Source organism: Eriocheir sinensis, chromosome 58 (genome assembly GCF_024679095.1).
Source record: "Eriocheir sinensis breed Jianghai 21 chromosome 58, ASM2467909v1, whole genome shotgun sequence".
Taxonomy (NCBI): domain Eukaryota; kingdom Metazoa; phylum Arthropoda; class Malacostraca; order Decapoda; family Varunidae; genus Eriocheir; species Eriocheir sinensis.
This window is the reverse complement of record NC_066566.1, coordinates 8,218,949-8,231,541: the sequence shown is the minus strand read 5'-3', so window position 1 is coordinate 8,231,541 and position 12,593 is coordinate 8,218,949. Positions and strand designations below refer to the sequence as shown.

Genomic DNA, 12,593 nt, shown 5'->3' with positions numbered 1-12,593 from the left:
GCTCTTTACACTTTTTACCTGTGCGTACTTCGTTACCTGAAAATATGTATAATAATTAGGAGAGAGGAAATCTTAACGAGGCTCATTAATAAGGAAGGTGCGTTGCATGTTTCTGCGAAAGTTGGAGTTCATGACTTTGCAACAACTCGTTTCTTTTCTCTCTTCTACGGGAGCAGCGCTTGTTGGCTTTTACTTATATTCATTTTTGCCCTTTACTGTAACTAAGAAAGGAAAACTCCATCCAGACTGTCTAGAGCGACTCCATAGCGACTTCTGAAAAGGCATCTCGACGATAAGTTTAGCGAGGCACACCGTCTTAAAGTCGCAGCGTCGTAATTGCGTGTGTGTGTGTGTGTGTGTGTGTGTGTGTGTGTGTGTGTGTGTGTGTGTGTGTGTGCTTGCCTTTATGTCCGTGTGTGTGTGTGTGTGTGTGTGTGGGTGGGTGCTTGCCTTTATGTCCGTGTGGGTGTGTATGTGTGTGTGTGTGTGTGTGTGTGTGTGTGTGTGTGTGTGTGTGTGTGTGTGTGTGTGTGTGTGTGTGTGTGTGTGTGTGTGTGTGTGTGTGTGTGTGTGTGTGTGTAATTCACCACGGCCTGATCACGTGTTGGACTCGTAATCGCCCGCAGGTTCCCTCCCGACATGAGCAAGTGCTCTTTAACGTTGATATGTGTGTGTGTGTGTGTGTGTGTGTGTGTGTGTGTGTGTGTTTACAAATATACTTGTTTTGGTTAAGCAGAGTAGGTACACAATCTACAATCCACGGAGCATTTCTGGCATCTTCAGCCGGCTATGGAAACGTCTGGTGAGGAAATTACCCCGTGGAGAGGTGCCCCAGGGAAAGTTAGGCCGCTGAAGGAATTGGCGACACAGTTCTTCATTCCACGTTCCTTCCTCCAACGAAACGGATCTTGTGCTGTAAGAAGTCGCGGTAGAATCATGCGATACTCGGTCCGTGTCCAGAGTTCATCCGAGCCTTAATCCTGGCACCGAGGCGTCATAACGTTTCGCTACCTGTTGCTCTAGCTGATGGGGGAGCAACGAGGCCGTGCTGCATATTGACCAACCGCGTTTCAACTTGGTGTGAGAACGGTTTCTGGTCAAGGGATTTGGAGCTGGAAACTCAGTGGAGGCTTCAATGTATATGAAGTGGGGTTGGAAGCTTCGGGTTCATGGTTGGGGGAGTTTATGAGGAGGTGGAAGGGTTGTGCTTAGGAGGGTGGAGGTGGAGAGGCTAGGTGGTAAAGGGATTAATATGGAGAGGTATGTTGAAGTTAGTGAAGAAGTTATTTAAGTCTCCCATGTAAAGTACAGTTTCTTTAATTACTCCTCCACATATTTTTATAAATCCAACAGTTTAAGCTTAAATTACTAAATCCATTATTTTCCTTTACTATAATTAATTTCATTTAGTTTCTGTAAATCAAGTTTTGTATTCTTAGTTGAACTGAGATAGGTACATATTTGCCTTTCACGGGTTTTGTCTGTATAGTTCCTGTCGCTGAAATGAACAAGTCCCAGCATGGAGAAAGATCGAGCAGCCACCAGCCTTTCTCTACCCTCCGTTCACCTCCAGATCTTAGCCACGGTTTTGATATTCAACAAGGTAAAAGGAGGTTGGTGGCGGAGGTTTAAGTAGAAGGTGGAGACTGGAGCGTGATATTAGACGCTGGGGGTTAGGTGGAGGTTGGGGGCTAGGGTTAGAATGAGGAGGGGGAGGAGGTGGATGAGAGAGGGGACTGGAGATAAAGGTCCAAGGTTTAGGTGGTTGCGCAAAGTTGGGGTGGGACGTTTGTGGTTCAAGTAGTGGTTGGGTGTTGTGGTGGTTGTTGAGGGTAGACGTTGTGGGTTGAGATTAGGGTGAAGGTTCGGGTTGGGGGTAGAGATTTAGGCTTGAGCTGGGGTATAGAGGTGGAGTTTTGGGGTTGGGGGTTAGTTTAGCGGTTAGGAGTGAGGGATGGAAGTTTGGGGGTTGGGGTTAAGGATGGACGTTAAGGGATCGGAGGGTTGGGGGTTGGGGGGAGGTTGGGATCTTGTGTTTGGTTATGGGAGTGAAGGTTAGAGGTGATGGGACAAAACTGTGTGAATGGGTGTGTGTAGGGATATGTGTGTGGGGATATGTGTGTGGGGATATGTGTGTGGGGGGGTTGTGTGTGTGTGTGTGTGTGTGTGTGTGTGTGTGTGTGTGAGTGTGTCGGCTTCAAGTCAATGTATTTGTTATTACTGTTATCATCATTATTATAATTATATTTATCATTATTAATATTATTATTATAATTATCATTATTATTATTAGTAGTAGTAGCAGTAGTAGTAGTAGCAGAGGTAGTGGTTGTAGTAGAAGTAGTAGTAGTAGTACGAGTAGTAGCAGTAATTACTTCTACGTGTGTTATCATATATTATAATTATTATTTATAATAGTATTAGTATTAGTAGCTGTAGTAGTAGTAATAGGTATAATAGTAGTAGTAGTAGTATAGTCTATTTCATTTCATCTGTCCACCAACACAGCGGGAATTTTGATGGATGTGGCACCTGCGCATGTCTAGTTCGTAAATACGTGAAAATCAACTGTTGTGATACACTCAAGCTTATTTTTCAATAATTTATTTGAATGTTTATGTATACAAAAAACAACTCGGTCGTTTGCATCAACAGTCTAGCAGACAAGCACACGAAAAGACGAGCTTGTATCAAATAAGTCACATCGTGCTCGAATGATCTATGGTTTTTCAAATTCATATAATTCATCTCATTTCAGGTATATTAAAAGACATCTGGCTCTGCAAGTGCAAATAAATGGTATTTTAATCATTTACTGCACGTAAATAACGATTGATATTAAAAATAACATGAAATAGTAAAAAATAACTTAAATGTTATGTAAGGCAATTTCGAATATCATCCATTTTATTTACATGCTACACATTAAAATTCCTTATGTATAGACACTTGCAGAGCCAGATATCACTTTATGTACCTGAATGAGATGAAAATGGGTATCTGACAGGCTATAAATCGTTCGAGTATGATCTGAATATACTGTTTGATATACAAGCTGTTCTTTCGTGTGCTTGTATGGTAGATTATCGATGCAAATCAGCATGTTTGCGGTTCATATAAGAGGGCTTGAGAGTTTATTTTTATTTTTTTATACACAAACATTCAAATATATCACTGAAAATACAAAGTTGATCTTCACGCAATCACGAACTAACAATGTGCAGGTGCCACATCTGCGTTCACGAGTGGACAGACGGAATGAAACGGACTATAGTAGTAGAAATAGTAATAGTAGTAGTAGTAGGATTTGTAAGGATAAGTAGTTTTTCTTGTTCATGTTCTTATAGCTGTAATCTTAAATGAATTTTTAATGGGGTATATTCAGAATTGCCGGACAGCACCGACTACGTCTTTGGGTCCACGAAGCTTGAACTGTTCTTTCAATATATATAATTATCGTAAGTTACCAGTGTTTCTCTGGGAGTAACAATTATAACACTTCAATACAATACTACTGTTGATAAAAATGTAGTTGATCATTCTCGTTGTTTTATTTATTGGTAAATGAGAGAAAATAAATGACCGATGCAAGGTTCTCTCATTAAAAATTTATTTCGCATGAAAGCCCTGCAAAATCAAGCAAAACTGGACATTTTTAAGAATTATGTTAATATTACAATATTTGCTGTGAGTACCTGCTTTGTGTGTATCAGTCTCGCCTTCGACGAAATTTATCAAAAACATTAGGGCGTCAAGCAACTCGCCCCCCCCCCCTCCCACTGTTGCCCACGGAAATCAAACAATGGATGCTACGCTTGCCCTCCAGTTGCTTAACGCCCTAATGTTTTTGATAAATTTCGTCGAAGGCGAGACTGTTACACGCAATGAAGGTACTCAGCAAATATTGTAATATAAATTGATTTATTAAAGAAGTCCAATTCTGGTTGATTTTGCAAGGTTTTCTTGCAAGCAAGATTTTAAACGAAAGGATCTTGCATCGGTCATATACTTTCTCTTGCTTACCAATAAATAAAACAACGAGAATGATCAACTACATTTTTATTAACAATAGCATCACTTACTGTATTGAAGTGAAATTGTTACAAGTCCCAGAGAAACAGGTAATTTACGATAATTGAAAGAATAGTTCAAGCTCCGTGGACCCAAAGACGTAGTCGGTGGTGACATATTTTAAGTATGAGTATACCCAGTGACATCTCAAGTAATATACCCCATTGCATTGTTATTAAACAGCATTTTTACCACGTTTGTAGTGGCTAGAGTGTCATTATTTCCTTTTATAAGTGTTTTTGTTTTCACGTTAAGGAATCCCTCGCACTGTTTAATTAGGCTTCCCGCTACATAACTTACCCTCCACTGCGAATGCACCTCATAACCCTTCCATAAATTGTGGTAATTACTGCAAAGAATAATCCTCTCTCTCTCTCTCTCTCTCTCTCTCTCTCTCTCTCTCTCTCTCTCTCTCTCTCTCTCACACACACACACACACACACACACACACACACACACACACACACTCTCTCTCTCTCTCTCTCTCTCTCTCTCTCTCTCACACACACACACACACACACACACACACACACACACACACACAAAAATAGACAAAGGCAATGTTGTTTTATTTCTTTGCCGGGGGGGGGGTGGGTCGAGGACGGCGGCAAGTCACTAAAAATGTGTGCCCTCCCTCCCCCACGCCCACCCCCCACCTCGCCTCTTTAGACGGGGCCTTCCCCTTCCCTCTGCCCCCTCCACTCCGCCCTGCATTGTCATGTTGGCGTCGCGGGCTGCGGGGCGGCGGGGGAACAACAGGTCTCTTGTGTCTTCCATTGCGACGCGACATTTTTCCCCTCCGCCACGGTGCTAGAGGTAGGAGGAACAGGAGGAGGAGGAGGAGGAGGAGCGAGCAAAAATTACATGTGTCCATTCAATAACTTCAAAAGGATGTTAACCGAGAGATCTGACAGGGTACTCATCATCTTTATCAAATGTTGTTGTTTTTGTCGTGTGTGTGTGTGTGTAATAATAATAATAATAATAATAATAATAATAATAATAATAATAATAATAATAATAACAAATATAATAATTATTATTATTAATAATAATAATAATAATATTATTATTATTAATAATAACAAATTTAATGATAACAATAATAGTAACAATAATAATAATGATAATGATAATAATAATAATAATAATAATAATAATAATAATAATAATAATAATAATAATAATAATAATAACAACAACAATCACCGTAATATTATTGGTAATAGCAAAAGGTTTCTTTGAGGTAAAGCATCCATGCGACTGATTATATATAAATCAAATACACAATCACAAAGCGAAACTCTATAAAGGAAATACTGAGTATGAATAAGCGGATTAGACTTCGGGTGGGACAAAGGAAACTCATTAACTTGCATTGCGATACTGAATATGGAATCTCAGGTTGGAGAAGACACGTTGATGAAGTTTACAACTGTGGGAATGAGTGTTTGTATTTATGTGTCCTCACTCTGGTGGGTCTGGGAAGGCTGCATTGTCTACTCGCTCTGTGTTTTGGGGGGTAGGGGGATGAAGGCAGCAGGAGGTTACGGGGGCGGGGACGTGCGATAAGTCGGGTCATCCGTATAGCTTGGTAAGGATGAAGGCCTAAGATATATGTTTGAGTTCACAGGGAGGGATCCCTGGTGACGCCAGTCACCTTGATGAGGTATGTGGCGGCTCTTGTTAACGTGGTGACGTGAGCCGTCTTTGTAAGCTCTTCATCAATAGTAACGCCGATGAGACTGGTAATCTTCACTACCAGCAGGGTGTCGGGAGCGAGGGTGATTATGAATAATATGTTGTATTGTGCTCCCGGGTTAATTAATGTTCATCACCACGGTTTTGGCAGTGTAAAAGGTGACATCATTAATTAGTGTTCACTGCTGACGCTTGTATATAGGTGTTTTGAAGTTCGCTGGAGGCAAAGTTGACATTGTTAGCGTCAACAGCTATGGTAGAGTCATTGACGTATTTACAGCGATGGGTCATATCACTCAGGACACACATAATATATGAGGATGAGGAAACAGAACGGTCCCATCCACGTTCTTTGTTGGCGGGACCCAGGAGGAAGGAGGGATGTGGTGGAGTGATAACAAACCACCTGACTGGAGGCGATTGCCGAGTGGTCAGCGTGCGAGCGAGGTCAGCCCAAGAACCTAGGTTAGAGTCCTGCCCAAAAACCCTCACAATTTTCAATCATCGCCGAGTGGCGGATGATTCTCCACGTGCTGCCCAAATCTTACAGTCAACCCTAACTTCAGCGACATTGTTCAAGTGGAGCATCGGGGAGCAGCATAGGCCAAACAAGAGTCTTGCATCACGGCAGACACTATAAATAAAATTCGACTGCTACACTAACGGGCTGGGGTCGTTCATAAAGGCCCCTCAAGAGAGCCTACCGGCGACATAGGCAGTGCCTAAAAAAAAGACAAACCTATCAGCCACTCCATGAGACAAGGGTGTCCAAAGTTTCACAGCATTCTGAATAAAGGTGTGATTGTCAAGATCAATAGGCTTTGTGAAATCGACAATACAGTATTGAAGTAACTGCTGTATTCCTCTTCTCAAGACATACAGTATGTAAAAAGGAGGTTTACAAAGCTGTGTGGTGAAGGATGTTTTGGTGTTGCGAAATCGCTTCCGGTCAGTGTGTGTCAAGGTTGGCGAAAGTCCAGAAAACACAGAGCTTTCACAAATGAGGCTTGATATGGATTTTTTTTTTGCGTGTGTGTGTGTGTGTGTGTGTGTGTGTGTGTGTGTGTGTGTGTGTGTGTGTGTGTGCTCGTATGTGGATGCGTGTTTTGCGTTTGTACGTATACATAAGATGTTTGTGTGCACTTAGGAGAAAGTGCATGTTTGTAGGTGCGTATGTATGTGTGTAGGTATGAATGTATGTATTTGTGTGGGGGGAATATGTATGTATGCACGCATGTATTTATGTATGTAATTCTATATGCATGCAAATATTGAAGCGAGTCTTCCTTCCACACTCACGAAACGGACTCAGCAGCGTGCCAAGTTACGTATGTATTTATACACGCATGTATTTATGTTTGTACTTATGTATAATGCAGAGATTAAAACAAATGAGTATCTCCCAGCGACCAGCGGAGCGGCGTCTTTGTGCTAGCGCGTGGAACCAGACGATGTATTTCCGGCTGGGCGTCCTCGTCGCTACAATAAATATATACCAAATTGTAAAAACTCAGTAATGTTTCATCTCCACTAATTAAAACGAGCCGCGGTGAGGGAGTACACGCATGAGTCGCTGAGAGAAACATTGCAGTGCCAGCCGCTCTGCCAGCCAAGGAGATTAAGTCGCAGTGTTTTGAAACTTTCCTCGTGCTGTACAAGTGTCTAGTTATCAGTGTATTAATTCCTGAATGGAAGTATTCCTGTGATAGCGGCTCTATCAGCCAAAAATATCTAAGTGCAGGTCTTTTGAGGTTGCCCATGCGTTGGTAAGGTGTGTAGTAATTTTTAATTACTGTGATGACGTATTCCTCTCTTTGGCATTAAGCTCCAGCATTTTGAAGCGATTTTTGTATTAGAAGCAAGTCTCTAGGTACCTGTGTATCTAAAACAGTTTATATTACCTGTACGGGCACCAGCAGCTGTACTAGAGAGCACACACGCGGCCACCGGTGATCCGTGCGTGTGGCAGTAAATATTAACGAATCAATCCACCGTACCCAGAGATCCCTCACTTCTAAAATCCCATCTCAGTCCGGAAGGTTACTTGGTGGTGATCGCGAGTCTATCGCGTGGTCAGACCATGATGAATGCATGCATCTTATTTATTCCTAGTGGGGTTCTGATTAAGTCTTTTGCGATCCAATGTTTTCGCTCCACTATGCTACTCGTGAACACTTGTTATTCATTCACCTTCTGCCCTCGCTGTCTTTAAAACTGTTTAACATTACATTTAAACCTCCAACCGTATTTGTATCAACTGAGCAACTCATAAATTCATCTCATTCATCCAGGTGAGGGAGGAAGAGTGAGGTATTTATTGTAAATGCATTCTTGTTTTTCGGTGTAAAAATAACTATACTAAAGCATAATATGACTGACAAATTAATCAACATCTATTTCTACATGAAAGTAGGTATACGGTCCCGGAAAGTCAAGATCAAGATCAAGATTGCCCAATGCCCATCAAACGCAGCATCCTCGTGTGATTGGTGCATGTCATGTTCCCTCAGCAGCTCAGCGAACGTTACCGCCCGAAGGTCTGGGTCCCTAGCAACATCGTTCCCGTGAAATACCGGTTTAAGACTCTCTCTAAAAGTCTAAAGAGAGGATAAAAAATGAGCTCCGGGGGACAGCATGAGCCAAGCAAGATGGCCCCATTATAAACCCTTGTCTACGCCATAACGGGCTGGGGCCGACCACCAGACCAGAAAGTCTACCGGCGCCACGGGCCGAAACGTAAAAAAAAAAAAAAAAAAAAAAAAAATGTAACAGAAAAAGTTAACATGATGGCTAATTATGCAGTATACTACAATTACCCCCCACACTTCAATAACTTCCCAAACTGCTGTCTTTCTCTTTAACTTAGTGTCAAAGTAAACCAACCTAATTCATCATTCTCCCTTTTATCTCATCTTTATTGTATTTTTTTCTGAATGATCTGCTCGTACATCACCTCTCTCTTTGCTTACCACGTCCAACCCTCCTTTAGTCCTCCCGTCTCTCCCTTCCTGCACCCCCCCCCCCACCCCTCCCGTCTCTCCCTTCCTGCACCCCCCCCCCCCACCCACCCCTCAGGATTACGCGAGACTCCCTCCTCTGGCTGAACTCGCCATGAGTTTTCAGGGCGTAAGGTCAGCCCCCCAAATTTATTGTTAAATACCAGGCCAAAAGACAGATTTACAACCCAGTTCATGATTGATCTGGTTAGGAAACTCGGGAAAAATGTCGCGTGTTCAGGCAACTCGTAGATTGTTCAGTAAATACTATTAATGATGGCAATTGATGGCTGTTTCCCATACACGCCCACCTCCCCTCAGCCTAAAGGTAAACTAAATGGCCTTATTGACATTATCTAAGCGTAATTAGTTGATGATTCATTCTCATGTAAGCGGCTCTTGCCTCACTTTAATGAGTTGGAATAATTCAGTTCACCCGGTTTCTAGTAGTGCTTCGCGATGTTGTGGAGGTTAGCAGCCCCTAGCTATGAATCCGTCCACCCGGACAGTCGGCGCGCAGACCACACACCTGTTCATCCTTGCCCTTTCAGTCAAGCCACACAAACCTTTCAAAAGTACATTAAGATGGTGCGTCTCGCTACAAAGTAATCGTCGAAGTGGCTTGGCAGAAGTCGTTATGGAGTCGCTCTAAACGAGTCTGTATGGAGCTGTTGCACGTGGAAGTCATGGCCACCAAATGCCTCGTAAACTGCAACAACGTACCTCAGTCCTTAATGAACCTCGTTAAAATTTCTTCTCTCCTTATTACACAATCCTGAGTGGAGGAGGCGATGGGAACGCCCACGGAGTACGTGACTTGATCAAGTCGATAGATTCTGCCAGGAAGTACTCAGGATAGGAAGGGGGCCTGCATGTACACTCCGCGGGAGGGAACCCCCGCACTTGGCGTCGTAAAGGGGGGGTGAGGCGACGCGCCCCCCGGCGCGTGCCCCCCTTGATTGATTATTACACAGATTCGAGTAGAGGTGACAAAGTATGCACATGGGAAAAGAGTAATGAACTAAGTTTTCTTGTTAACTGTGTTACGGTGTCTTCATCAAATAAGTGGCAGGTGAGGGAACGAGTGCACACACACACACACACACACACACACACACACACACACACACACACACACACACACACACACACACACACACACACACACACACACACACACACACACACACACACACACACACAGAGAGAAAAAAAAAAGAGAGGGAAGGAGAGTTTACAGGGTGGGATAGTTGTGTTCTGGAGAAAGAAAGGATGTCGAAAGGACGAAATTTACGAGAACATGACAAAAATATGAAGAATTAATTGCTATATCCAGCCAGCTGGGGAAGGAAATAGCAAAATAGAGTAAAATTATACTAAAAAAAAATATATGTATTTTGATATTCATGTATGCCTTAATCCATATACATTATCTTTTCCAGGCAGACCAGACACGGGCGAGTAGTGGAGGCTGACGAAGCGGGTGCAGCGGCGGCCGTGAGAGAGAGGCAGATGTAAAGGTCAGAGAGAAAAGGGAACACTGTGCGATAAAGAAGTGAGAATAACGAAGTGAAAGCCAGGAACAGAGGAAAACCCGAGAAGCAAAGCGAAGGAAAGTTAAAAAAAACGGAGTGGCGCAAACAAGAACAGAACACGGAACAAGAGAAAAATAACGAAGAGTAAGTACAAGCCGGTCAAGGCCATTCACTTCAGGGAGGGGAGATGATGGAGCCAGGGCGTGGGGCGCGGAGGGGGGAGGAGGAGGACGGTCGACGAGAGACTGGAGGAGGCTGCAAGGTGAGGGGCGCTTGATGGTGTCCGGTGAGGCTTCTTGCAAACCTTCACTCCAGCTGGCACGCCCCGCCCCGCCCCGCCCCGCCCCCCTTCTCTCACACTTCCTCCCTCGGCCACTCAGATCTTCAAAGACAGCACGAGGAAATCATCTCGACACTCCACGCTACACATATTTATATAAAATATTTGGTCGGCGGGGCAAGAGGGAAGTAAGCCCAGACGCCTGAGAGTGAAAACGAAAGACAGTGAGGTAGTGGGTCTCCTTTTTAAAGCTTTGCACCATGTCAGCCGGCGTTGAAAATGCTAACATCGGCAGCATCTCCGACAAACTCCTGACGCAGATCATTCACAACCTTCAGGCCTTCCCTAACGAGACGATGGACCTGACTCGGCCGCACCTCCGCCCCTCCCTCTCCCGCGTGTACCCGCTCTACATCTTCTTGTACAGCGCCCTCGTGGTGTGTGGCATGGCGGGCAACGCGGCCATGATCGCCCACATCCTCCGCCGCCGCCTGCACAGGAACCCCACCAACGCCTACCTCATGAACATCGCCGTGTGTCAATTCGTGATGAGCTTCCCACTGCTGCCGCTCTCCCTGGCCATCCTCCTCGTGCAGAACTGGGTCTTCGGCAGCTTCCTCTGCTACTTCGTCCCCATGATTCAGGTGGGCTGATAGTGGTGGTAGCTGTGGGTGTAGCGGTGGTGGGGGTAGTAGTTGTAAAAGAAACAGAAGTTATTATGGTTGTTTTTGTAGCAGCAGCAGCAGCAGCAGTAGTAGTAGTAGTAGTAGTAGTAGTAGTAGTAGCGGTTTGTTTTTATGTGCTGCCTATAGCGTCTGTATAGGCCCTCTTGAGTGGCCTAGTGGATAGCCCCAGCCAGTTAATCGTGCAGGCGAATTTTATTTTTGTAAGTGGCTGCAGGAATGTATGTCTCTTGCTCGGCCCATGATGCCCCCTTGGTGCTCCTCCTGGCCGAAGTCGCAGAAATTAGGGATGACTAATGTCTGAACAAGTTGTGGATAATCTTCCGCCACTCGCCGATGGTTAAAAATTGTAAGCCCATAATGGGGGATTTGAACCGCTTGAACCCGAGTCCTCTGGATCATCACTTCCAAGCGCTGACCACTCGGCCACCACCTCCCCAATAGTAATAACAGTTGTAGTAGTAGTAGTAGTAGTAGTAGTAGTGATAAAGTTAGTAGTAGTAGTAGTAGTAGTAGTAGTAGTGGTGGTGGCCGTGGAAGTGGTGGAGATGGTGGAGGCTGTGACGAAGGAAATGTGGGAGTGTTTATTCTCCTCCTCGAGGGCATTGTGTGTCCTGGGAAAGAAGCGGAGAGGCGTGTGTATTGACGCCGGCTCCTCACATCCACTCCTCCGTTTTCCTTTCCACTTATCTTCCTACTCTCCTCCTATATTTCGTTTCTTTTTGTCTTTGTTTTACCTTCTCTTATCTCTCCACCGCCTTAGCCCTTCCTCCCCTCCAGAAGGCTACATAGTGCCTCAGGCTTATGTAAAGGTGTTATATCTGACTTTATTTTACTTCTGGTTCTGTGTTTTTTATATATTAATCATTTATTCCTTTCCTTTCTATCTTCTCACTCCTCCCATTTCTTTCATGTGCTGCCCATAGCGTCGGTAGGCTGTCTTGAGGAGCTTGGTGGACGGCCCCAGACCGTTAAGGCTGCGAGCGAATTTTATTTATAGTTCCTTCCGTGACGTATGTGTGACTCTTGCTTCGCCCATGCAGTCCCCCGGTCACGACCGACATCGCTAAAGTAAAGGTTCATTGAAGATCTGATCAGCATGTGGGTAATCTTCTGCCATTCGGTGATGGTTGAAAATTGTCAGCTGCTTCCGTAGAGACTTGAATCTGGGTCCTCGGGATCACCACGTCCACGCCCTGGCCACTGGGCCACCACCTCATCAATACCATAGCTGGGCACGATAACAGAAAACCTTATTCCCGATAACCGATAACTGATAATGGAAAACCTTATCGGTGATAACCGATATTCGTTAACTGGAGACACA

The 12,593-nt window shown here is 44.2% G+C and overlaps 1 protein-coding gene across 4 annotated transcripts in view; it reads left to right on the top strand.

Moving 5' to 3' along the window:
• LOC126985115 (orexin/Hypocretin receptor type 1-like) overlaps positions 1-12,593 on the top strand; it is a 200,619-nt gene that overhangs the window by 61,170 nt on the left and 126,856 nt on the right. For 3 of the 4 annotated variants that reach the window (XM_050839580.1, XM_050839579.1, XM_050839583.1), the window contains one exon: positions 10,211-11,227. In XM_050839580.1, coding sequence (XP_050695537.1) covers positions 10,844-11,227 — 384 coding nt within the window. In that variant the 5' untranslated portion in view covers positions 10,211-10,843. The remainder of the gene's footprint in view (positions 1-10,210; positions 11,228-12,593) is intronic. The other variant, XM_050839581.1, reaches the window with a different exon arrangement.